The sequence below is a fragment of the Triplophysa dalaica genome, chromosome 3, assembly GCF_015846415.1.
Source record: "Triplophysa dalaica isolate WHDGS20190420 chromosome 3, ASM1584641v1, whole genome shotgun sequence".
Lineage (NCBI taxonomy): Eukaryota > Metazoa > Chordata > Actinopteri > Cypriniformes > Nemacheilidae > Triplophysa > Triplophysa dalaica.
In genome coordinates, this window is record NC_079544.1 from 24,917,810 (window position 1) to 24,944,536 (window position 26,727).

Sequence of the window (26,727 nt, forward strand, 5' to 3'; positions counted from 1 at the left end):
TGAATGTGAGGGCATTGTACATGCAGTTTCCTGACAATATAGCATTATAAACAAAAGGAAGAGCAAAGAATCAAGATCCTCTGCGTTTCTAAGTTGATGATTTCTTTCAACTTATGTTCTGTGATGTTGATGAGAAGCTCCCGTTTCAGAAAGGAGGTTTAGTGAAAACTCTGAGTATATTAACCCTGAAATGAAGGAAACTGGGTTTTTAGATTCAGAATATGAGGTATGTCGAACCCGAGAAAGCAGGGTAACTCAAGCCCGTTTCTAAAGGAGAGGTAACTTACACTCAGAGTCAGTAACCACGGTAACTTACTCTTTGAACCTAACCTGCTCGGAAGCAGGTTTTCTTGGGTAAACCCAAAGTTTCTTTTGATCTCCTCCCCCTTTTAAAGCGCAATTGGTGTAACTCATTCATTCATTAACTCATTAATACAGTCATTCATGGCACACATTTTGATCACACAGAGACCATCTCACTGACTTATATGTCATATGTGCTTTTATAGAGGATTCAGTATGAAGAGGCATTAACTCATTGGAATGTACTTTGATTTCAGGAGAGCAATTTAGGACCCGACTGGAATTTTGTCATTTCCCTGTGCGTTTTTATTAAAATTGTACCGTTTTTCTTTACAGTGATTTAGATATATCAAAATATCGACCCTTACATCGATGAAATCAGCCACCGTACGTGTATTACATCATAGCATCATTTTGTATGGACGATGAGAAATGCACTTTATTTATAAAGTGTATAAATAAAGTGCATGAATAAACAAATTAATAAATACAGACATACATGAACAAATGAAGTGATGGACAAAATTTCTGTGGAAAAATTTGATTCACTACATTAAGAAACCAGTAATAGTGAATTCATATGATAAAGGGGGCTCCTAATTTTATTGACTTTAGCTCTCTAAACAGCACCTTTAAAATAATTTGGCTAAGACAATATCTTCAAAATCCTTCTCTAATCAGGAATTTCATATCTCGGTTTATTTAGATTTTTAGCTTAGTTAGTTAATAATGAAGGATCCTTATTTACGTTTGCAGACTTTATCTCAAGATATAAGATACCTTTTACATTAAAATAATTTAACTGGCTTAACAGTGACATACCTACAGGTGTACATATGCTATGTAAAAGCAGTATGTATATATATCTCCATTTTATGTCTGTCTTCCTAAACCCAAACATACCTCTATTGGCTCGATATGTATAAAATTAGATCTTCGTTTTTTTAAAGAGAATATATCTCGACACCTTCTGTTGTTTTCGACTTGAACAATTTCTTTAATAACGTAAATTGGACTCAAGTTTAGTAATTACCTCAAAAGTTCTTCAAGGCAATATCATATAAATTAATTCATAGTTTATCCTACAAAAGAATTTCTGCGAAAGTTTAAAATTGATATCAATTTAGAATGCTCTTTTTGCAAATGTTTTCTCATTTATTTTGGTCCTGCCAACATACCCAACATTTTTGGAATTATGTGGAGGCTTTCAGTGTTGATGATATTTCAAAAACATTTCCATTATCTTATAAACATGTTATTTTAGGTTATTACATCAAGGATCGCTCTTTAAAGGATGTTTGTTTTATTATACATTTTATATAAGTTTTTTGCATGTAAAAATGTAAAGTATATGTAGTATATATTTGTTTGTAATCTGATGTTACCCTCTTTCATTTTTTATGTTGGTTTGTTTTGCATTTCTTTTTTTGTTGTTTTGTCTTTTCTTGTTGATGCATGTGGAATCTTTTTTGTTGAATGTGAGGGCATTGTACATGCAGTTTCCTGACAATATAGCATTATAAACAAAAGGAAGAGCAAAGAATCAAGATCCTCTGCGTTTCTAAGTTGATGATTTCTTTCAACTTATGTTCTGTGATGTTGATGAGAAGCTCCCGTTTCAGAAAGGAGGTTTAGTGAAAACTCTGAGTATATTAACCCTGAAATGAAGGAAACTGGGTTTTTAGATTCAGAATATGAGGTATGTCGAACCCGAGAAAGCAGGGTAACTCAAGCCCGTTTCTAAAGGAGAGGTAACTTACACTCAGAGTCAGTAACCACGGTAACTTACTCTTTGAACCTAACCTGCTCGGAAGCAGGTTTTCTTGGGTAAACCCAAAGTTTCTTTTGATCTCCTCCCCCTTTTAAAGCGCAATTGGTGTAACTCATTCATTCATTAACTCATTAATACAGTCATTCATGGCACACATTTTGATCACACAGAGACCATCTCACTGACTTATATGTCATATGTGCTTTTATAGAGGATTCAGTATGAAGAGGCATTAACTCATTGGAATGTACTTTGATTTCAGGAGAGCAATTTAGGACCCGACTGGAATTTTGTCATTTCCCTGTGCGTTTTTATTAAAATTGTACCGTTTTTCTTTACAGTGATTTAGATATATCAAAATATCGACCCTTACATCGATGAAATCAGCCACCGTACGTGTATTACATCATAGCATCATTTTGTATGGACGATGAGAAATGCACTTTATTTATAAAGTGTATAAATAAAGTGCATGAATAAACAAATTAATAAATACAGACATACATGAACAAATGAAGTGATAAATGTTATACACAATAAATTTTGAACATAAACATTCTAACTCAATTCTGTTCAGAGCAGGGTTTGTTCCGGCCACCAGTCTAACTTTGCACGAGAGTGATGCCCTACAGGTGTCCTATACACCATGACGTCTCTCTAGAGCACTCATCCGGAGTGAGATAATATGATTTTTTACTATTTTTGTCTTATTTATGTTGTTTAATTCATTTAATGATTAATTTAACTGATTTAAGTCATTTTCAGCACATCAGTAAATCCCAACCTGGTCTCATGGGTAAGACGTACCTCTGCACACTTTTTGCAGCGCCACTAAATACGTTCTAGCAGGTACATATTTCTACAGTTTTACGACACGAAAGTCCACTGGGGGCGCTAAAGAGAAGACCTCTGTGTGACACATCGATGACGGTCGACTCCACATACAACACGATTGAGCGTCAGAGGTATGTACAGTATATCACATTATCCTAATGCTGTCTGCGTTATTTTAGTGAAATTGTAAAGTGTCACGTTGTTTTACTGAAACATGTTTGCTCTAATGGTAACTAAACTGTAACGTTAGAATCATGCGACTGCCCGTGACGCCAGTAGGACAGTTAAGTGAAGCTAACGCATGAGTAATTTAGCTAGCGTTAGCCACCGCCGACAATTAAAGTTTTTTTTTTACAATTACCGTTACGAATTCTGCGGTAGATTTAGTAGCTATGTGGCTTGTTATCCGGTAAGCTTAATAAAGCTTTTGGCGACCTTTGAAAATATAAATAGATCGCTTTATAATTCGGTTTATTGTTCGCAGTGGTGGACAGTAATGACGTTTTTATCTTTTTACTCCGCTATATTACATAAAGCATATCGTTACTCCTTATTTGGAAATAAAGAAATTACGATGTGCCCCTCATGAAAGAAATGATTATTTTTAACGAACCGGGTAAATCGGTTCGCAAATCACGCCAAATGATTCATCTACGATTGTATGAACTACTCAATGATTCAAATGAGCCGTTCATAGCGAGTCTTCAGTGAACTGAATTCACGCGCGCGCGCGTGCGCGCTATAAGTAAGTTACTCATGTCCAGTTTAAGGATAATCTTTGTAACTGAAAATCACACTTAGGTCAAAACCTACAGTTGTTGGTGTAGTCTTAATCTGCAGACATCGTTGAATGTGGACACATCGAAGTCAATTTGAAATGTTTACGTGAAAAGACGAAATATTATAGTAACAGAAGTTAAAAAGTAATTTAAAACGCATGCATCATTCATCGTCCCAGTTGATGTGGTATTATAATGTTATGCATTTATCCATGCGTGACCCCTGTTTTTAACTTGTTTTTCAACACATTACATACGTGACAAGCACTAAGCCGAAATAACTTATTTATTTATTTATATGAAAATGTTTCTAACCTGAGAAACTACATGATGGAATAAGAAAGGATGTGATGTACATACTTACTATCAGTGATACCTGCTGGGGTCGTTTTACCCCACAGACTAGGTTTAATAAATAATTATGGAAAAATATGTTCCATAAAATGTAATCCCTTAATACAGTTTGTATTCTTATGTCAAATATAACTCAGATTTTCTGCAAAACGTCAAGCTTTAAAACACTTTTCCATTAACCAATGAAAATTGGTTGTATTTGTCTATTGGCATAGTTGTAATTAGGCTAAATTACATTTTAAAATACTTTTAATCAGACTACAGGTAATTCAAAAACGTACAGTGAAACGTTGACATATCAGGTTAGTCTTTCCATGTAGCACCAACTTGTGCCAATGCCATGCTTGCATATGAGTACATATTACTACATTTATTTATGTATTGAACATGCATTTTATGTAGCAGCCGTACCTGCCACAGAATGAGTGGTGCTCGAGCTTAAGATAACTGCCCATGTGGCTGGACTTTAAAGTAACAACCTCATTTTAAAAAGTTAATTTATGTTATAATGATATGTAACGTAACAATTTGACCCCTTTTTACTAGATCATTTTAAAGGATTTTTATGCACTTCTTGGTCTTCACGTTGTGCTTTAAAATCCTTAAAGGCATGTTTAGCCGTGGATTTTCTCCTTTCGTTAACAGCTGATCAGTCATGTCAGTTAAATGCTCACTACATCAGAATTTATTGGGCAAATCTGTTTCAATTTTGCGGTTTCCATCAACCTTTTCTAATGTGATACTTCAAAAAGTGTAGAAAAATACATTGATGAAAACATGGCTGATGAAACAGAAATAAAATATCACAATGAAAGCATTTTGTTTTTATATTTAGTCATAAACCAGTAGTAATTGTAATGGTAAATGTTAACAATAGAATCATGTGTGAGCACTCCTGATGCCAGAAAGGAGCTCCACTCTGCCTTAACCAAACAATCAAAATTTGTGTTAGAATGCAGTTCATTGACTTAAGCATTTAACATTTCGATCTACTCCCAAACCACACTCAAGTGTGGTATGGCAAGAGCTCCACATCGGACAGTAAACACTCCATCAGGTGATGAAAACTGCCCAATGCATCACCGGCACCCAATTAACCATCATTGAGAACATTTACCTAGGCACTGCCTGGGTAGGAAAAAAACTTAATCAAGGAGGCCTCCCAGTTGTATGCAAACCGTTACCCACATATTTTCATTTGTTTTGATGTGTCCTTTTTTTTGTGCCTCTCAGGTGTCAAAAAATAAATTACTGAGAAGGATTGTCAGCCTACAGCAGTGTAAAATATGGAGGAGAGATTAGAGCCTGATCTCGATGAAATAATGGCTGATTTGGAGGAGTTACAGGTATTTTTTATAAAATTATGTACCAGCATTCTGCATCAAGCAGTATTTCACTGTATGTGTGTGCGTGTGTGTTCCACTGTTTGTATTTTTTGCAACTTGAAAATTGATATTCAGAAACGTGTTCAACACATTCTTAAATATGTATATTTTGAAGTCGTTGTTCTACCTCTTGTATTTGAGTAATACAGAGTGAGGAGGCAGTAAAAGAAACACCAAAAAAACGAAAAAGAAAGAAGATAAAACTCAGGTGGAAACAAAGAGACCAAAAAGGATTCTTGGTCTATGAGAAGCATAAACGAAAGACAGGTATGTTTTGATATTTTTGACCCTTTGATTTTCACTAAGTTTTTGTAAATACCATTTTTTTCCCTTTTATTTTTAGACCGATCTGAAAGACCAGTTGCCTCAACCAGTGCCTCTTCAAATAACCCTCAAGAAGTTGAGCTTGGTAAGCAATTTTTGTTTTTGTTGATTCGATGTACAATCATGTGTTCAACCAAATACTGTTTATCTTTCACATTTATACCCTGAAGTCTGTTTATACTAACAGACAGGTAATTTGATAAAATACATTCCCATATGAGCTGCTCAACAGTGGAAAGAGTTCCCATTGCATCTGTTCTGTTCTTTGTATGCCTGCTACTGCATTAAAATTCTAGAAACTACAAACACATCTGAAGCCTCAACTACCAAACATTTTGGAGAAGTAGATGCACATCGGATTATTGGTATGCTTACTTTAAATTTGTTTTGTGTAGTAAGTTTTTACCTATCAGAACTGTCTCTGAATTAATAATAGAGCAAGCATTTTATGAAAATGTACAGATTTGCTTCAGAATATTTAGGTGTAGCACTCAAGAGATTGTTTTTTTAAACAACATAAACTGTGTTTGTGTTCTTACAAGCTTGTTCATGATAAGGAATTGTAATGTAAATTAATTTATTGCAAGATTTACAAGTACATCTACTCCAAGATGCAATGGACTGTGATGAACCCAGATCAACAGCATCTAATGATTGGGCACTGAGGCAATCCTTGTCTGAAGAACGCTGGCAGGAAGCAAGACCAAAACTCCTTGACAGTTTGCTTGCTTCAGACTGTGTACATCTTGGTCCTTGTGATCACTGCAGCTTGAAAGAAGCAGTCATCAGGTGCAAGGACTGTTTGCCTAAACCCCGTTACTGTGGAAAGTGTGATGTTTCTACGCATCAACATCTAGTTTTTCACAACAGAGAGACTCTTATAGATGGGTTCTATAAACCTGTCCCTCCATCAACTGCTGTGCAAGACTTCAGTGGCCAAAATGTCATATATGAGCAAGGTAGGAATTACTGGAAAGCTTAAAATCATGTTATTTTTTGGTAATATATTTTTCCTTTCATCTAGTGTGCTTGCTGCCAATCACACAACCAGAAAAAGTTTGTGATTGTGACCCTCAAAACCTCTCTGTTGTCGCCGGACGATCAGTTGCACTCATTTGCATAAATGGTACTGTATGACACGCAATGTTTCTATTGTATTTGTCTATTGGCATTTAATCTTTTAATCTTTTAAAAACTTTTAATCAGGTTATTCAATTCAATTTCATCTATACCACAGAGATTTAAAAATATTTTTTTGAATAATTATTACATTTGCATGTTCATTGGTTCTCTGTCATTGGTTATGGTAAAATCGCATGCGTGTAGACAAATAAATTATTTTATTTTTTAGTAGTTTTTTATTTTAATTTTAAAATGATTTATTATAATATAACATTTGTATTATTTAATTAATTTTTAGCCTTTCATATAAACTCTTAAACACCCCCGCAGTTCCTTCACAAATACCATTCTGGAAAACCTTTACATAATATTATGTTAAGTTGTTAGTAATAACAAATGTAATATTCTTACTCTTTGTATTTTTATAATGATATGATATAATATTATCCCATTGAAACAATATAGGTCCAAAGTTATTTAAAAGTTGTCTTATTATTACCTTAAAATGTGTCATTTAATTGGATTCCAACTACTGTGATGGTTTCCAACTACAATTTTGTTATGTAATTGGAATCAGAAATGGATAAAAAAATTTAAGTGATCTAATCTTTTTTCAGGTCGCTATGACATTTACCTGCCAGTTATGAATTGCAGAACATGTCATGCGTCATGGACACCTGAAGTGGGAGACCTGCTGTGTAGTGGTTACTGGCCGGGCACTGTGGGATTTCAAACCATATACCAGCTAGACCTTTTCACCTCTTTTGAGGACCTGAAGATCAATGCACCTGGTCTTTCAAGACAAGCATTTGTCAAAATGTTAGAACAGCGCTCACAACAATTTGGAAGGGTAACATCTGGAAGGTCATTTGTTTTCTTCATTTGTGCAAGTCTAACTGGCATGTCACTGTATTCAAATTTTTGTAATTCCAGAGAGGTTACATTTGTGGCGACATCTTCCAAAAAGCTTTCCTTGAATGGACATATTGTCGTCATGAAAGAGAAAAACTCTGCGGCATTGACCACTTCTCTTGCCCAGCTTGCACCCCAGATACAGTTGCTGTGTCTGCAGATGGAAACAGAAAATTATATAGATTCAGCAAAACAAAGGGGTATATTATTATTGATAACATTACACTGTCAAAATGTCTTGTGAATCATTTTTGCTTTTAACATATTTTATTTATGTAGGGTAGAGGAACAACCATTTTTTGATGGAGTTTTTCTGGCCAATGACAAAGCTGTAGCAACATTTGTTGATTGTGTTCGTGAGAAGATCAAGCCAGTAAGATATTTGTCAAAGACTTACGACTGTAGTCAATAAATCAGCATTTACTTTGTGTATATATTTGATATGACTCTGTGTTACAGGTAAGTGGAAAAGGCACCTGTGGAACATCAACATGGGCTGCAGCCAGGGAGACCTCTAAGAAGACAAACTCCAAATGTGACGAAGAAGGCTTAGAGGTGGCAGTTTGCAGACACTGCATATTGCTTAGAGGTCTGAACATGTTCAGGGGGGAGATATTTGCATACCCTCTGTTTTTGCAAAATGATCTGGCCACAAAAACAAATTGCAAGTTCTTCTGCACCGACATCATGTGTAGATATTGGCCTTATCTACAAAAGGTGGCTCAAGCATTCCCAGAAATGAAAAAATTGACTCAGATGAAGCCATTTCTTTCGGTCATGCATGCAAAGGGGCATTCTACAAAATGTGAGGTAAATATATCTTCAAACAATATGGTAAGTTCTTTTCCTGTTTGACCTCCTTGAACTCAATATTTGTGGTTTGGACATCTGGTGTGCATGTTTTAGGTGCAGTGGGGTGGCAAAAACCAAACAGGGGCAGGCACTACCATTGGTGAAGAAGTTGAACAAGTCAACAGCTTTTTGTCCCGTGTGGCTATAACTACAAAATACATGAGTAAGGCTGGTAAGTGTTTTTTTTCAGTGCTCACGGATTGTGCTTTGGTAGCATAACAATTAAAACAGCTTGCTTTTTTCAAGAATCATACTTGTAGATTAACCATCACTGCTCAAAAAGCTCATTTAATTCTTTCATCTTTACAGCACGAGTAGATATGATCACATTACATGCCAGAGGATGGAATGAGCGAAAAAAAAGAAACCTGCACAAGTACTTGTCTACACGGTACTTGAAGGTAAGTAAAAACTAAAAAATATTCATCAAGGAAGATTACATTTCATCTGACTGATGTTTACTGATAACTTGTATGTACTCAGTATCTTATACATTTAGGATTGCGACAGTTTTGTGTGACTTTCCATTAATTGTGCTTTTAGACTATCCAGAAGACAAAGGAAGTCAAAGAGGACATTGAGGCTATAAAGGAGTCCACGCAAAGGTCTGATGAGGAACTACAACAGTGGGTTACTGATGTGAGACAGTGGGCAGTTGACAGTAAGTACTTGTTGCTGTCTCTTTTAAATTTAAAAATTATTGAACGTGTTATTTTATATATAAAATATATATTGAATACGTTATTTTTCCTTGCTCGTTTGTGTTTTAACACCTGACTCCTCTAGTGACATTGAATGACCAAACCAAACAATAAAACAATGGCATAATTGGGAGCTCTTTCTCTTTTTAAAGTAAACTAAGATGATGAAACTTTCTCCCAAAAAACTTCATAACACTTATTCACCAATTAGCAAACTGAGCAAATGTTCTCAGATTCTTTGGCAAAACATTTGTTGATATCCATTGTCAATATTTTGAATTCATTGAATACTTATTTTTTCACTAAATGTTAACCACCTTATCCCTAAACATGTCTATATTAGGTGTTTTATAGAAATAGTTTAATTGTTCTATTTTTGATGGAACAGAAAGTGCATGATATTGATTAAATACCTTTACTAAATATTTACAGCTCCAGATGACCTCCGAACAGATGATCCAGTGGCGTTGCAACATCTGATTGAAGGCCTATTTTTGGGCATCCAGCAGAAAAAGAGGGATCTGTATCGTGTAACCGGTAAGTAGGCTCCATGCCTAGGGTTGGGTATTTTGATGATTTTGATTTCCAATTCTGCTTATCGATTTCAATTGTTATCGATTCCCAGTTTTGATTCCACAGTTGAAGCAAAACTTTGACCTGTAGGGTCCTTTAAGCCTGCTTATTGACAGATTTGCCAAAAATATCGGTTTATGAGCACCATTCTGTGTACATAGCAACCATGTTTTGTCTGATTTATAAAAAAAAATTACCATAGTTTAATACCAACTACATCATGGTTAAATAAATGTGTGGTAAATTTGTATTTCATTTGCTTTATCCGAAGTTAACACATGCACATTTCTGAAAATATGCACATAGGAATTGATAAGTGTAATTTAAATTTCAAGTGTTCGATTCTTTTTCGATTCGATTCCGATTTGAATCGAATTTTTCAATTCCTTCCCTTTCCATGCCCTCATGTACTTGTGGGGTTAATTTTAAAATGTGATATGTATTGATATTATTAAGTTATTTAAATGTTATCACATCTGAAGACTGAAGTCTCACATCTACAGCACACTGTGCATATAGAACTGTAGTAGAGTAGACGGGGCGAGACCGTGGTTCGAGTCCGGTGAGTAATTGTGAATTGGTGCCAGCTGTGCGCACACCGGGCTCGAATCACGTAGGAGATTGGGAGCATATAAAAGGAACGAGCAACCGGACCGTCGAAGAGAGAGGACCGGGCCCGAACATGTTTTACATAAAATGGAAGGAAGGAGTCGGAAACCGAAAGACATTCAAAACATTTAATAAAGTAATACAACAGCCGGTGGCCCCTCACGGACGACCGCCGGCGAACAAAACATAAATATAAATACAAACATAACACAAGTTCGGGCCCGGTCCTCTCTATTCGACGGTCCAGTCGCTCGTTCCTTTTATATGCTCCCAATCTCCTACGTGATTCGAGCCCGGTGTGCGCACAGCTGGCGCTAATTCACAAATACTCACCGGACTCGAACCACGGTCTCGCCCCGCCTATTCTACTACAAGAACCATTAGTAACCTTTATACTGTGAGTGTACATTGAGTGAACTGTCCTAACTCTGCCTATATGTCCAATGTTATCAGCACCCAACTTCCTGGATAACTTGAAAATTGGTCACATTCAAGGTTATCTATTATGGTTTTATGACCACACTTTTATTATTGTAGTTTAAATATTCTACAATTGCATTTTTAATCCCTGATATTCTGTGAGCTCAATACCGTAGTTTATAAGGCGCCATTAGCACAATGACCTTCATGCGTATCCTCCTGAAACCTCTCTCTGTGGTGTTTTTGTGCTGCAGACCGTAACAAACAGCGACACAAGATCCGAAGACGGATTGGAGAGGATAAGAAAAAGCTGTTTAATGCCATATCCCAATACGACGGTCTTCCAACCACAACAGAATCTGTAGGTTCAATTGAAGACCTTCTTACAACAGAAAGTCCTATCTGGCCTTGGGATTCTGGTATGTAAAGTTTGACATAAATCATTTTGGTGAATCCTCTTCAAACACTTACTTCATTAAACTCTGGGTTAAAAAAGGAAAAGGCCCATGTGCTTATCCTTTGTTTCAGACCATAGAAATGCACAGACATCATTGCATTCTTTAAACTTTTTTTAGCTCACTCAAACTACAGTCCAGAGGAAGTTACTACAGGTCACTCCTCAGAGTAATGTGTCAAGTCGGTTTGTCCTTTTGTTTTCCCACACTGTAGATCCAACACCAGTCACTTTTTGCCTGAGACATCTTTTCCACTAACATGGGATATTGCTAACAAAAGGCATTAAGATTAGTAGTATTATGTTAATTGATTTTTTTTTTATCTTTGTAGAACCTGACACTTCTTTAGGAATGAAGAAGAAAGTTTTTGACAAGGTGATGCAGCTGGAGAGACTGATTGAGGAAGAGGCTGTACTTGTAGAGGAAATGAAACAACATTGGACACAGCTTACAAGAACCTACAGGGCCTTGAAGGACCAGGCTAGAGCAGTGTCAGATGACCTGGCCACACAGAGTGAGTACTAATTTCTAAATATTGTTTACTTAGTATAGCCTAGTTTAAATAACCTGCTTTAAAGATCATAATACCTGGAAAGTCCCAAATTGATGTAGTGGTGCATACTTCTAAACACTTTCTTATTTTCTATCCGAAATTTTAGGCTTCCCTTCAGGACTTTCTGGTGAAGCTTACCGTGGCCTATACAGTGCTGTCCTACAAAAATGTGAGGAGATCAAAAGAGACCTGGTGACTGTGAAAGAAACATATTCCCGAATAGCGTTAGGTGGCAATGATGGACCTGTTGTTGAAAAAGAAGATGAAGACCCATTTGAGCATGCCTCCACAGATGCCTCTACCGATGATGAATTATAGTTTTGACCAGAGTTTTGACTGGTCTTCTTACTCTAGGTGGCTCAAGTTTGCTGGGTGCAGTAATTTACTCCTCTCCTGTAAAAGTAGCATCTTAAATCAGACTTTCTCTGCTCTACTCAGCCACTTTGATGAATCTGTGTTTTGAAGCCATGTTTTCTCCCCATTGTAAAGAATAAAACCTTGACCCTGAATGTTCTATCACTGCCTGACTGAGTCTTGATTCCTTAATTACAAAATATCGTTTAACGTCACAGTTTGGTTATAGTTTGTAATTTTTTCTTGTACAAATTTGTTTACTACATACTTCACTACATTAACACATGGATCATTAACAGAATTACAATATAACAAAAATATTATAACATAATATAGCAATACATAAAGTTTCACCAAACTTTTTGATAATAGGCTTAATAAGTTAAATGTTCTGTGATCGTGCTTAAATATTTAATTTTGCTTAAGATGTACTTAAGATCTAACCACAAAACACATTTATATACAAACCTGATTCCAAAAAAGTTGTGACACAGTACAAATTGTGAATAAAAACAGAATGCAATGATGTGGAATTTTCAAATTTCAATATTTTATTCAGAATTCAACATAGATGACATATCAAATGTTTAAACTTATAAAATATATAATTTCAAGAGAAAAATAAGTTGTGTTTTAAATTTCATGGCATCAACACATCTCAAAAAAGTTTGGACAAGGCCATGTTTACCACTGTGTGGCATTCCCTCTTCTTTCTATAACAGTCTGCAAACGTCTGGTGACTGAGAAGACAAGTTGCTCAAGTTTAGGAATAGGAATGTTGTACCATTCTTGTCTAATACAGGCTTCTAGTTGCTCTACTGTCTAAGGTCTTCTTTGTCGCATCTTCCTCTTTATGATGCACCAAATTTTTTCTATGGGTGAAGATCTGGACTTCAGGCAGGCCATTTCAGTAACCGGATTCTTCTACGCAGCCATGATTTTGTAATTGATGCATTATGTGGTCTGGCATTGTCATGTTGGAAAATGCAAGGTCTTCCCTGAAAGAGATGACATCTGGATGGGAGCATATGTTGTTCTAGAACTTGGATATACCTTTCAGCATTGATGGTGCCTTTCCGGATGTGTAAGCTGCCCATGCCACACTCATGCAACCCCATACCATCAGAAATGCAGGTTTCTGAACTGAGTGCTGATAACAACTTGGGTTATCTTTAGTCCGGATGACATAGCGTCCCAGTTTTCCAAAAAGAAACTCAAGTTTTGATTCGTCTGACCACAGAACAGTTTTCCACTTTGCCACAGTCCATTTTTAATGAGCCTTGGCCCAGAGAAAACGCCTACGCTTCACAATCGTGTTTAGATATAACTTCTTTTTTGACCTATAGAGTCTTAGCCGGCAACGGCGAATGGCACGGTGGATTGTGTTCACAGACAATGTTGTCTGCAAGTATTCCTGAGCCCATGTTGTGATTTGCATTACAGTAGCATTCCTGTATGTGATGCAGTGCCGTCTAAGGGCCCGAAGATAATGGGCATCCAGTATGGTTTTCCGGCCTTGACCTTTACGCTCAGAGATTGTTCCAGATTCTCTGAATCTTTGGATGATATTATGCACTGTTGATGATGATAAATTCAAACTCTTTGCAATTTTTCCCTGAGAAAGTCCTTTTTGATTTTGCTTCACTATTTTTCGCCTCAGCATTTGGGGAATTAGTGATCCTATGCCCATCTTGCCCTTTGAGAGACACTGCCACTCTGAGAGGCTCTTTTTATACCCAATCATGTTGCAAATTGGTCCTCTAGCTGTTCCTTTATATGTACACTTTTCCGGCATCTTTTTCCTACCTGTCCCAACTTTTTTGGAATGTGTACCTCTCATGAAATCCAAAATGAGCCCATATTTAGAATGACATTTCAAAATGTCTCACTTTCAACATTTGCCATTTAAACTCTGAAAATGTATTTTGTTTGGTCTTATTACAAGATTTCATTTCAATATTTCATGGAGACTGCCCGGTACCAGGCATTGTTTTAGTGAAACCTTTGGAACCCGACCTCACCCTTCATTGGCAATGCCATCAACAATGTGTTTATTAAAGTAGTGAACATATGTATGTACCACACCCAAGACTCAGTGTGTATGCATGAGTCATGAACTTGTAAGCATCTGCAGTAGTCTAAAGTCAGACAAATGTTATATTATTTTCATAGGAAGTTCACACAGCAGACATTTATGGCATTATTATTGTGTTTATTACAGCAGTGAACATATGCATAAAGACAAATTAATACATTTCTCTGTACAGTTTTACAGAATGTCAGTGAAAGTGGATTTGATTTATGTCTATATTGATGTACACTTGGATGATGCGATATGGAAATCATTATAGAAATACATCTATGATTTAAATTCCATTTGATGGGGTTCATCAACAAGTATGCTTAAACGACAAACAGCATGTATGCATCAAGACAAATGAAGACATTTCCACATTCTATTGCAATCATAGCTTAGATACATACACACACACAATAATACACAAAATATTTTCCCTTAAAATCTGTACAATTTAAGCGTGTGAAAAACAAATTATGCTTTGTAATAGGATTATTTAAGAAATTAGCATGATTAACTTGCTATGTAGTGACGCCAGTCTGGAGAAACTACAGCTTTGTTGTCACAAAAAAGCTGAACCAAATTAATAATAATAGTCCAATATTAGTATTTGCAAATTCCTTCTTCAATTTTTGAGTTTATCTTAATAATAGCTTAGAATTGCCATTCTATATGTGCTGGACCTTTGGCCTTGATTATCTGTAAGCTATGTGTGACAACACTTAGTAGATTTAGTTCAAAAATAAAAAATCTAAGTGCACTATTTTCAAACAGTTGGGTTTGTAATGAGCCCTATCTAGAGTAAATCACCTCAAAAAAAGGGCTGTTTAATAGAAAGGAAAGTCTTTTTTGTGCACATCTTCAGCACCGGAGAGTTGTCCTGAATGTCCTCCATAACGGCTATACTGCTGTATGCATTTACAGCCTGTTTGTGTTGACTACTGAGTGAGTGGTACCACCGATTGAGAAGACAGTTGACTGCATATCCTTTGTCAAGTCACCCAAACCTGTAGAGGAATTGTATAGAAAAACAGAAAGAAAAATCACCATACAGCAGACAATGTCCAACAAACAAGCAAATTTCAAATATTTTGAAATGTTTATGGAAAGTTCGAGCAAACAACTGCTGAATGTGTGTGACCTTCAATCAGAAACTATCCTGCTTCTGTGTCAAAAATAGGCACATGGACAATTGTTTGTATTTTTTCACATCTTTTTAGTGATAGCATTGTTTCTTTACAATGTAACCAATTCCACGATATCATACAAAGGAACTAAAATGTGGATGGAGAGCTTGTGAAATTGTGATAGTTAAGCATTTCATTTGTGATTACTTCTGCAGAATAACATGGTGATCATATCATGATTCCTTTTTACAATAATATTGGATAGTCAGTTTCTCCTGAAAAAAAGGGATTGACACAAATGTCAGATGATGTTCATCCTTTTCTTACCATCTGCCCATGCTCTCATTTCCAGGTGAAGGTGAGCATTCAGGGTTTCCAGGTCCCAAGGGGGATCTATATAGCTTTAGAAGTCTAAAATGATGAGAAGAATTATTATTATTAGTATGAATCATTATTTGTTATCTGATATTTTTATCACCATAATAAAGTTTATACTGTTCAGTCCTGTCCATTTTATGTGAAGCCATTAACATGTTTCTTGTAAATAGAAACATTTGTCTTTCTTAGGTATTTCTATTTAATGTAATTATTTGCCAATATTAAATCTTTTTGATGCTTTGAATGCATAATTATTGCACCGCCAATGAATAATAGATCAAAAGATAGAACTACAACTGCCATGGCTTCGTCTGGTCTTTTATCCAAATACTATATACTGTATGATTGCACATCTACATAGCATACCAACTACTTCTCCACTTCCTGCCCTAAGATGGAACCAGCAGCATTGTGATGTTCTCTGCTCAACGTGCCTGCAGACAGCCAACTCCAGTTGCTCCTCATAAACCTTCTTGCAGGATTTGTGGGAATTCTCTCTGGCTGCCAACCAAGCCCCAACACAAATGCATATTCCAATAACCTACATTGTCGAAAAATCGTAACTGACAAATGATCATTATGTCATGATGTAAGAATTGTATCAAATAGGTATATGAAAAAGGAAAGAATAATTTGTGTTCAAATAACTATACATTCTGAAATGTATTCACATCCCGACCACTTTCAGATCTAAAAAAAACAAGAACAAATGGAACTAACATTTAAGATTTGACACGGATAAAGGTAACTTGGTGTACAATACATAGTTGTGTATTTTGCCATTCATGTGTGAATGTGTAGATTCTAGAATACCTTGCAATACACTTTAAACAGTAATGTTTCCTTCAACCAATATGTAAGCATTGCTGGGGTGCAGGCAGGACAGCTAAATTGCTCTTGCACATGGACTCAATTTCATATTGAACAGCAACATTTTGGAAGTTTAAAAGGCAACACATGCACCATTAAATTTTCAAGACATACTGTAAGTGACATACCATGTCCAATAATGATGCATACAAAACTGATTTTTATTAGGTTTTTCCTGAAGGAATATACATTTTAGGCAATGAACAACAAGCCCCATTTTTAAATTAATTTACATATTTCTAATTCATTCTTCAAGAAAAGAAGAAGGCTCCCATGAGTCCTTCCATTTGGTCCCACTGTAAGAGACAACGTTTTGAGTAAAAATTTACATTTGCTGAGTGACTCTGTCGGGCAAGCAAACTGTTATATCACTTTATGAAATATAAGAATTGAAAATATTTTAACATTTCAGTGAACTATTGACATTGTTACTGTTACCCAAATATTAAAACTGTTGTATATGGTCTGTATGTAATAAACCGTCGATTAGTACTATACCTGGTCTTGCATGGAACCCAACGAATGAGGACCTCCTCTGTTCCCTATAGAACAAACAAAAAACAAGCATGATCACAACACAACTTTCCACAACACAAAATCCAGCCATGTGTGCATGGCACAAATCTTGCAATTGTGATGGTAAAATGTACAGTGGTAAAGTCCTAACATATCATGTTATGTCATCAAGTAACCTTTATTTAAATACTGCTTATTTACAATATAAATTGTGTAGCAGCTCTAGAAAAACGGGTGGCAATGTCCAGCATTATTAAGTTCAGTCTTTATTGATTAGTTTTTACTTAGTTCATCTGTCAAAACAGCAGCTTTGAAGAAAACAATGATGTCATGATCCAGCTCAGTAACAATCACATGAATACATTGTTGGGGCCAAATGCGTTTTTATTAAATACAAAGAATTCAAAGTGATTCAGTTTCAATTCATGTTAACTTCACATTCAGCATGTCCAGAGTGTTATCCTTTTTTATCTATGCTCTAACATTTTCAGGGCTTCTGCAAGTTTCAACAAGTAAAATTAAAGATATTTAAGACAATTTTAAGACCATTATTAATTAAATGTAAAAATGTTTTAAAGGTTCATGTCAATACTTGCAAAAGGTATGAAGGAAAATCAAAGTATGTTAATTTACAGAACAGTGTGTAATCGTAGGTTTCAACTGGTCAGACAACAACAAAGGCCTAGAACAACTAGCATTAAATAAACGGCAACATAACTACACAGTCAACACATGAGGTCATGGGATGATCATAGTGATGTCACTATGTTATTATGTCAGTAATATGTTAGCTCAATGTGAATTTATTTTATTGAGTCACCATTATGGTGATCAGTGTATGCTTTAGCTGGACTATTCACCCTTATCTTTTACATAATAGTTTTTCTTTGCCTGTTGTCATTGTTGGTTTATGAATCACAATTGTTATACCAAAGAAAAAACCTGAAGTTAATCCAATCTGAAAATACTGGGTAGAGTGGTTCATCTCATGTTGTATTTTTAGTCTGGTTATCAATTTTACAATTTGACGCTAAGCAGTGTTGGGGCAGATGAGATGGTTTGAAGGATTTTAAGCAGATTTTTTAAGTAGTCTATGACTGCAAGTACATCGATATAATGCAAGACTGTGTGAAAATGCTTTGGAAAGACAAACCTCTCTCACTCTTTTTTTCAAAACCTTGGAGTAATCAAAGTTGTTTTGGCTCACTCTCCTACAGCATTCTGGACACTCATCTGAAAGATAGGCAATATTATTTTGAAATAAGTATATTGCTACAAATAAAACCAAACAGCGACTGCAGAATCAAAGAGTAGTTAATAAATCATATTAATGTACATTTACATTTATTCATTTGGAAGACGCTTTTATCCAAAGCTGTTAATGCAAAGCTCTTACCAATGGGCTACAGGAAAGCTACTGATGCAAATGTATATACAGAAAATGTACTTAACACTTTTTCTTTTTCTTGCTGGCTTCCATCTGTTGGACTGGATCTGTATCAAGACATCACACTTTATTATACAGTAAGTTATTACTTCTTAAGAATGTCAAGAGTTCAGACACACTTTACTGAGTATTAAGGACATACAGTGTACTTCATTTCTTGGTCTATTTTTGGCCTTCTGGGCCTGGGGTCTTGTGGCTTCTGATGAGCCTGTGATATCAATACCGGTAGCTTCTGGGGGGCTCGTGGCAGTGGCTTCTGGAGGGCTGGTGGCTTCTTGGGGGCTGGTGGCAGTGGCTTCTGGAGGGCTGGTGGCTTCTTGGGGGCTGGTGGCAGTGGCTTCTGGAGGGCTGGTGGCTTCTGGGGGGCTGGTGGCAGTGGTTTCTGGAGGGCTGGTGGCAGTAGCTTCTTGGGGGCTGGTGGGAGCGGCTTCTGGGGGGCTGGTGGCAGCAGCTTCTGGGGGAATGGGGGCAGCAGCTTCTGGGGGGCTGGTGGGAGCGGCTTCTGGGGGGTTGGTGGCAGCAGCTTCTGGGGGGCAGGTGGGAGCGGCTTCTGGGGGGCTGGTGGCAGCAGCTTCTGGGGGAATGGGGGCAGCAGCTTCTGGGGGGCTGGTGGGAGCGGCTTTTGGGGGGTTGGTGGCAGCGGCTTCTGGGGGGCTGGTGGCAGCAGCTTCTGGGGGGCTGGTGGCAGCAGCTTCTGGGGGGTTGGTGGCAGCAGCTTCTGGAGGGCTGGTGGCAGTAGCTTCTGGAGGGCTGGTGGCAGTAGCTTCTGGAGGGCTGATGGCAGTAGCTTCTGGAGGGCTGATGGCAGTAGCTTCTGGAGGGCTGGTGGCAGTAGCTTCTGGAGGGCTGGTGGAAGTAGCTTCTGGAGGGTCAGTAGTTTCTGTGCTACTTGTGGCCTTCTTCTGTCTTTGACAATGAACTTGCAGACAAGACAAAGATCAAAATTAAGAACTTTGCATATGACTAATTATTAAAAACACAAAGATGATCTGAATGCAAGTGTAAGAGGCTAGTTTTTATAATAGAATTGGTTTCTACATTACATGTGTGTTGTGTTATGTTATGATTGAAAAGAGCCATTAAGGATCTACAGTATATGTCAAGAGATCTAGTCATCAAGGCAATACTGTACTTAGCTTTTGATCAGAGCATTCTAAATTTTCATGATTATGACAGGGGGATAATGCTAAAGAAGCTGCAACTAGTTGTATATAAAGAGGAGGTATCCAACCCCAAAATATTAAATGTATTCTCATGCTTCTATCACTTTTTAGAACCAAATTTCTCCAAAGGTGTTTAAGGTGAAGTCTCAACAGGATAAATAGTCAAGCAGAGTTTATACTTAAATTAATATTACATTTTCTGTTTCTCCCACAAGACAACATTGGTGTTTGTGGAGGAGGCTGAAATTTTCCTAACTAATTTATGAGAAGAAGACTGTTCAAAGCTGTTGTGGAGAGGGAAATGTAGTAGATCTTTCTTTTTATCTACGGTAAAAGTTTACAATAGAGTTCCTCATATCTTCTCTGTCTCAAACTGATTGTTTTAAGGAAATGGAGCAAAATCTGTGATTAAATGGATACATAAATGAAACAATAACGAGATTACATCCAGGTCTCCTGAGCTATCAATGATCTGGCCCATGGCCAAAATTTAAAGAACGCTAGCTTCAGAACATTGTTTCCACAGGAAGATCAATTCTTACCAAAGGCTATGAGCCAGAAAGCATAAACTACATGTGCAGTATACTGCCCCTATCAGGAATAGGTAGATCATTTTTTACCCTTAACTTAAATCAGGGGCAATTCATAGACCTAAAACATGTCTTCTCCCATCAATTGTAATTATTGTCACAAAACAGTCTGCCTAATACTGTTTATCTATTTTGTTGACTTCAGGCAATAGTATTGTTTTGCAATAGAGCCACCACATGCTGCTTTATCCTATTATGGCTAAATGTAATGGTTCACCCTTTGCATCCATATGAAAAATAAAGAGAATGAAACATGTGGATTATCAGTGTTTCCAGATTACAGACCTTAATATTAGTAAAAAAAACTTACTCTTTAGCACTGCTTCATACATCAATTTAACCCTCTGAAACAAATCGGGATCCAAAACGTAATCCCCTCCAAGGATGGCATCGGCCACCAACTTTCCCTTTAATTTCTTTCCCAAAAGTAGTATGGGGAAGAAATCAAGGGCAGCAAGTTTGTCAAGCTGAAATAAAAACTTTAAATTAAAAAAACATGCATAGAATGAATCAATTTGACTAAAATATTAATTTCATTTCATTTTTATGGTCATTTGAAAAAACCTCTTAAAATGTGCCACTTATACATAGACATGGGCCGCATACCGGTTTCAAGGTATACCAAGGTTTAAAAGAGTTAGGGTTTCAAAACCACAAAAAAATTATGTGATACAGTTTCTAAGGTAAGAGCTGTGTTTGCATAAGAATAGATTGTTTAATCATGTAATTCAATGTTTGATGTTTATGTCTAATATATATATATTTTTTAAGAATATTTTAATTTTAAGGCTTTATTTTTACCCCACACACAAGTTATGGTTCAAACTGAAATAAATTGTGTCCAGTCTCTATGTATATGCATACATTTGAAGGTAACACATTTTAGTGTTGTAATAGCAATACCGTGAAACCATGGTATTCATTGAGCAAGGTTATTATAGCACCAAAATCTCATACCAGCCCATGTCTACTTATATCAAGAAATTAATTACTACTGGTTTGTAACTAAATATTCACCAAAATGCTATCACTAACATATTTATTTCTGCTTCATCAGCCATGTTTTCATCAATGTATTTTTCCCAGGGGGGGAACGGGACGGCCTCATGGCGGGAGGATCCCGTTGCAGGAATTTATTCACTCAAAACCAGTTGATGGAAACACATGTGATTCATATTTTCTTTTTTTTTTCACATTTCATAAAAGTTTACTTGACAGCTGCATGGAAACATGACAATTGACCGTTTAACTTTACTACGTTTGAGTTGACCCCATGAATCACCCTATTTGTATGCTTATCCCTGACCTAAACTTACCATTACATGGCAGCTATTAAGTACAACTGTCCTGTTGTTGTTTTTCTCGATTGACTTCTTCCATTCAGCCTTCTTATTTTGAAAGTTGCATCTCTTTTTTGCAACTTTTGTTTTGTACGGCTGGAGTTGTTTGCAAAGTGGGCATGTCTTGAATGCAACACTTATCAGGGTGTTGCACCCGGGGCACAATTTCTGTGTGTTTCCCGGCATCTCTAAATAGAAGAAAAAAGTAATACAACATATTTTTGTACCATATGATCCAGTAAAAAGGGGTCAAATTGTTACGTTACATATCATTATAACATAAATTAACTTTTTAAAATGAGGTTGTTACTTTAAAGTCCAGCCACATGGGCAGTTATCTTAAGCTCGAGCACCACTCATTCTGTGGCAGGTACGGCTGCTACATAAAATGCATGTTCAATACATAAATAAATGTAGTAATATGTACTCATATGCAAGCATGGCATTGGCACAAGTTGGTGCTACATGGAAAGACTAACCTGATATGTCAACGTTTCACTGTACGTTTTTGAATTACCTGTAGTCTGATTAAAAGTATTTTAAAATGTAATTTAGCCTAATTACAACTATGCCAATAGACAAATACAACCAATTTTCATTGGTTAATGGAAAAGTGTTTTAAAGCTTGACGTTTTGCAGAAAATCTGAGTTATATTTGACATAAGAATACAAACTGTATTAAGGGATTACATTTTATGGAACATATTTTTCCATAATTATTTATTAAACCTAGTCTGTGGGGTAAAACGACCCCAGCAGGTATCACTGATAGTAAGTATGTACATCACATCCTTTCTTATTCCATCATGTAGTTTCTCAGGTTAGAAACATTTTCATATAAATAAATAAATAAGTTATTTCGGCTTAGTGCTTGTCACGTATGTAATGTGTTGAAAAACAAGTTAAAAACAGGGGTCACGCATGGATAAATGCATAACATTATAATACCACATCAACTGGGACGATGAATGATGCATGCGTTTTAAATTACTTTTTAACTTCTGTTACTATAATATTTCGTCTTTTCACGTAAACATTTCAAATTGACTTCGATGTGTCCACATTCAACGATGTCTGCAGATTAAGACTACACCAACAACTGTAGGTTTTGACCTAAGTGTGATTTTCAGTTACAAAGATTATCCTTAAACTGGACATGAGTAACTTACTTATAGCGCGCACGCGCGCGCGCGTGAATTCAGTTCACTGAAGACTCGCTATGAACGGCTCATTTGAATCATTGAGTAGTTCATACAATCGTAGATGAATCATTTGGCGTGATTTGCGAACCGATTTACCCGGTTCGTTAAAAATAATCATTTCTTTCATGAGGGGCACATCGTAATTTCTTTATTTCCAAATAAGGAGTAACGATATGCTTTATGTAATATAGCGGAGTAAAAAGATAAAAACGTCATTACTGTCCACCACTGCGAACAATAAACCGAATTATAAAGCGATCTATTTATATTTTCAAAGGTCGCCAAAAGCTTTATTAAGCTTACCGGATAACAAGCCACATAGCTACTAAATCTACCGCAGAATTCGTAACGGTAATTGTAAAAAAAAAACTTTAATTGTCGGCGGTGGCTAACGCTAGCTAAATTACTCATGCGTTAGCTTCACTTAACTGTCCTACTGGCGTCACGGGCAGTCGCATGATTCTAACGTTACAGTTTAGTTACCATTAGAGCAAACATGTTTCAGTAAAACAACGTGACACTTTACAATTTCACTAAAATAACGCAGACAGCATTAGGATAATGTGATATACTGTACATACCTCTGACGCTCAATCGTGTTGTATGTGGAGTCGACCGTCATCGATGTGTCACACAGAGGTCTTCTCTTTAGCGCCCCCAGTGGACTTTCGTGTCGTAAAACTGTAGAAATATGTACCTGCTAGAACGTATTTAGTGGCGCTGCAAAAAGTGTGCAGAGGTACGTCTTACCCATGAGACCAGGTAAATCCACCATATGCAGAACTTATAAGTCTTGTCTTTTTGTTTTCAAGGTTACCGCAGGATGCAGTTCATGCCCAGACCTGATGGCAGAGCTGAGAATGGGAAGCGATGACCTGACAAGAGCTGAGATGATAGAGCTGGATAAAGGACGCGGCAACTTGACACGATTTTTCTACAACACTTCAAATGCTCTTAGATTGTTAACGATAATCTTAAATCTATAATTTACCTTATTCGTAAGTTTATTTATTAAGCCTTGTTGTGCAAGCACTGTTGAGCTTGTGCAGAGGCAGCAGCTTTTGCCAGAGGGGAACTGGAATCCCCTGGTTGGGCCTGTGTTCTCCTGAGGTTTTTTTTCTCGATTGGAGTTTTGGGTTCCTCGCCACCGTTTGCATATTGTTTTGCACTATTTGCCTGACCGGGGGGGCTGCTTTAGAATTTAGAAGTTAAACATAATTAATATTGCATATAAGAATTTATAGTCCCTTTAATATTTGTTCTGTGGTTCTCTCTCCTTTATCCCAAATGTGTGCTTTCACTGTGCGTGTGTGCGAGTGTGTTTGCGTGTGTGCGTCTATGTCAATGTGTCATCACCAGAGATGCCTCCGGAAAATCCTCAGGATCAGTTGGGAGGATAGGCCTACCAACACCAGCGTCCTGAAGGAGGCTGGTATCCCCACCATCACTGCTACCATTGCTCTACTCCAGCTCAGATGGACCGGACATGTTGTCCGTATGCCTGACTTTTGCCTCCCAAAACAAGTCCTTTACTCCCAGCTTACTGAAGGAAAACGTGCCCCAGGAGGCCAAAAGAAGAGGTATAAGGACAACATTAAAACAAACATCAAAAAGTTCCACATAGACCTTTAGACTTGGGAGGACATGACAAAAAAAATAGGGCATCATGGAGAATCCTTGTCCATGAGGGCACTGCACTATATAATGAAGAGCTCCACCACGCTGCAGAGCACAAACGCAAACTCAGAAAGGAGAGAGCATCCATCAAAAAGGTCCAGTTCAAACCCAACACCACCTTAACCTGCCCGCACTGCACAAGAACAATCGGGTCTAGAATCGGCCTCTATGCTCATTTGAAGACCAAAAAGGACCAAGAAGGAGGACAGTCATACTCGACCACGAGTGACAGCCGATGATGATGATGATGATGTCAATGTGTGTAAGTATGTTTGCATATTGTGTGTTGAGCATTTGTATGTCTGTCTTTTGTTGGTTTCACCTTTTTCTTGTTTTTACAGCCTTTAGTTGTTTTTCTTGTATTCAATATGTCTCATGTACAGCTGCTTTGTAACAATGAAAATGGCCAAAAGCGCTATATAAATAAAGTTGAGTTGAGAACGTAAAGTGTGCCTCACTCTTAAGCGCTTTCTGCCGCCATGATGCTTTTTATGGTGCCGTTGCCATGGTGAATCGGAGCTCCATTGATGATGGCTTTTTGTATTCGCGGTGCAACCCAGGGTACGCTACCCACAGTAAATTGAACTAATAAAAAAATCTGCTGTTTTGAAATCAAAAAACTCAAAGTTTCTAATTTCTAAGTAAACCAACTCTGAGTTCAAGGTTTAACCTAGAGTTGGTTGAACCTCCTTATTAAAACGGGCCCCTGCTGTAGAATAGGGTGACCATATGAGCCATTTCTCCCGGACGCGTTCTTGCCAGGATTCGGATGCGACTTCTGGCAGTCGCATTTGTCGACCGCATACGTCATTGAGGTTTATTATTTCAGGTTTTGTTTTATAAAAGGCAGCCGTTATATTTCGAGGTAAGAATGACTACAATGAACTACTATAAGCGATGTTAAATGTTAATTTTATAATGCTTTTTTTACTGAAATGTGAGAACCTCGATGACGTATGCGTCTCCCGGAAGACACACCTAAATCCTGGCAAGGACGCATTCGGGAGAAGTGGCTCATGTGGTCACCCTACTGTAGAAACTACTGTATTTGGGTGCCATGTCCACCAAAGACTGCAGAAGAAGAATCATCATGTAAGACTAACAACTGAACCAACGTTGATATACCAACTATTTTAAACAATATTTTCTTTAAATCTAAACCCCAATTGCGCAATAACATAATTGTCTTAGTAAACAACAACATAGTTTTTAGTGGCGCCAAGGTTCTAAAGCCATCTTCTTTTGTCACCTGTTTAGCAGAGGGTGTCATTCCCGTTTGGACTACGATTTATAAACAACGTTATTAAGACACAGCTCGATATGAGCATCAGAAAGGATATTCATACCTGCATGATGGTCGTGCGAATTTTCAACAGTCTATATGTTTCCTCTTCATCGCCCATTGGGACGTTTTATTGATTATTTGTTTATTCTACTGATTACTTATTTCTATTGATTATTTTTTACTGAGCTTTATTTTAAATAACGCGCACTTCCGGATGTTAAGTCGCACAAGTCCAACAGGCTCAGGGCCCTTTCATTGCATATTTTTGCCTGATGTTTGAAAACCTCTCAAACGAACCTTGCTTTCATATTAGAGCACAAAATACATATACTTGTTAACTCATTTTCTGTCAGTTTGCCTTTTAAATATTTTTCATTTTTAAAGGTTTATAGGTATATCGTCGCAACGCACCATTTTACAAAGATAAAAATGTTTTAACATGTATTTCGATTGCCATTAAATCTTGCGTTAAATGTCAGTTATAGTTTCAAATGCGTATGTCTGCATTGGATAACACTTTTATTACATTAAGTATTATGTTTAATTAATTTATTAAATGGAATACAAATAACATGTAATACATAAATATTAGCTGCCAATAATTTTTTTATATAACTTTATTTATTTTATTCCAAAGTGCTTATATATAATTTAAAATCTTTGAGAGGAAGCGTCTTAAATATAAATGGTATTTTCCTAATAATGTAAAGATCGTTTAAAATGGGTTATCTCGTGACTTTTATATTTCGGTTGC

The 26,727-nt window shown here is 36.8% G+C and overlaps 2 protein-coding genes across 5 annotated transcripts; one reads left to right on the forward strand and one right to left on the reverse strand.

Annotated features, from left to right (window-relative positions):
- Nucleotides 1–2,879: 2,879 nt before the first annotated feature.
- LOC130415345 (uncharacterized) lies at nt 2,880–12,463 on the forward strand. Of its 4 annotated transcripts, none has more exons than XM_056740978.1 (18): nt 2,880–3,039; nt 5,275–5,387; nt 5,576–5,693; nt 5,770–5,835; nt 6,047–6,115; nt 6,338–6,709; nt 6,775–6,876; nt 7,490–7,722; nt 7,806–7,984; nt 8,064–8,157; nt 8,244–8,594; nt 8,691–8,808; nt 8,946–9,037; nt 9,180–9,297; nt 9,770–9,874; nt 11,194–11,358; nt 11,726–11,908; nt 12,054–12,463. In XM_056740978.1, the coding sequence occupies exons 2-18, from the start codon at nt 5,328–5,330 to the stop codon at nt 12,263–12,265; spliced, it is 2,637 nt and encodes an 878-aa protein (XP_056596956.1). In that variant the 5' UTR covers nt 2,880–3,039; nt 5,275–5,327; the 3' UTR covers nt 12,266–12,463. The 4 variants fall into 4 exon arrangements, with proteins under 4 accessions (XP_056596956.1, XP_056596963.1, XP_056596980.1 ...); XM_056740985.1 differs by having other exon boundaries at nt 6,362–6,709; XM_056741002.1 differs by having other exon boundaries at nt 2,881–3,039; nt 5,568–5,693; nt 5,938–6,115.
- A 2,280-nt stretch (nt 12,464–14,743) lies between these two features.
- Nucleotides 14,744–25,335, reverse strand: LOC130417445 (proteoglycan 4-like). Its single transcript, XM_056743008.1, has 12 exons — nt 24,003–25,335; nt 23,593–23,896; nt 21,786–21,997; nt 20,780–20,936; nt 18,859–19,635; nt 18,722–18,763; nt 18,423–18,502; nt 17,252–17,295; nt 16,537–16,573; nt 16,250–16,424; nt 15,833–15,916; nt 14,744–15,385 (listed from the first exon to the last, which is right to left on the reverse strand). Exons 3-11 carry the CDS (start codon nt 21,993–21,995, stop codon nt 15,909–15,911), a joined length of 1,530 nt encoding a protein of 509 aa, XP_056598986.1. The 5' UTR covers nt 21,996–21,997; nt 23,593–23,896; nt 24,003–25,335; the 3' UTR covers nt 14,744–15,385; nt 15,833–15,908.
- Nucleotides 25,336–26,727: the final 1,392 nt, after the last annotated feature.

What these genes read in the sequence shown, in the direction of transcription:
- LOC130417445 (XM_056743008.1), bottom strand. Translation starts at nt 21,995, where the DNA reads ATGCCGGGAAACACACAGAAATTGTGCCCCGGGTGCAACACCCTGATA. An exon ending in TTAATAGCTGCCATGTAATG is followed by an intron (nt 20,937 to 21,785) that starts GTAAGTTTAGGT and finishes TTTTTATTTCAG; the next exon opens with CTTGACAAACTTGCTGCCCT. An exon ending in TGGGTTCCATGCAAGACCAG is followed by an intron (nt 16,574 to 17,251) that starts GTATAGTACTAA and finishes TGTTTTTTTTAG; the next exon opens with ATCTGAAAGTGGTCGGGATG.
- LOC130415345 (XM_056740978.1), top strand. Translation starts at nt 5,328, where the DNA reads ATGGAGGAGAGATTAGAGCCTGATCTCGATGAAATAATGGCTGATTTG. An exon ending in GCTCACAACAATTTGGAAGG is followed by an intron (nt 7,723 to 7,805) that starts GTAACATCTGGA and finishes TTGTAATTCCAG; the next exon opens with AGAGGTTACATTTGTGGCGA. An exon ending in TATCTGGCCTTGGGATTCTG is followed by an intron (nt 11,359 to 11,725) that starts GTATGTAAAGTT and finishes TTATCTTTGTAG; the next exon opens with AACCTGACACTTCTTTAGGA.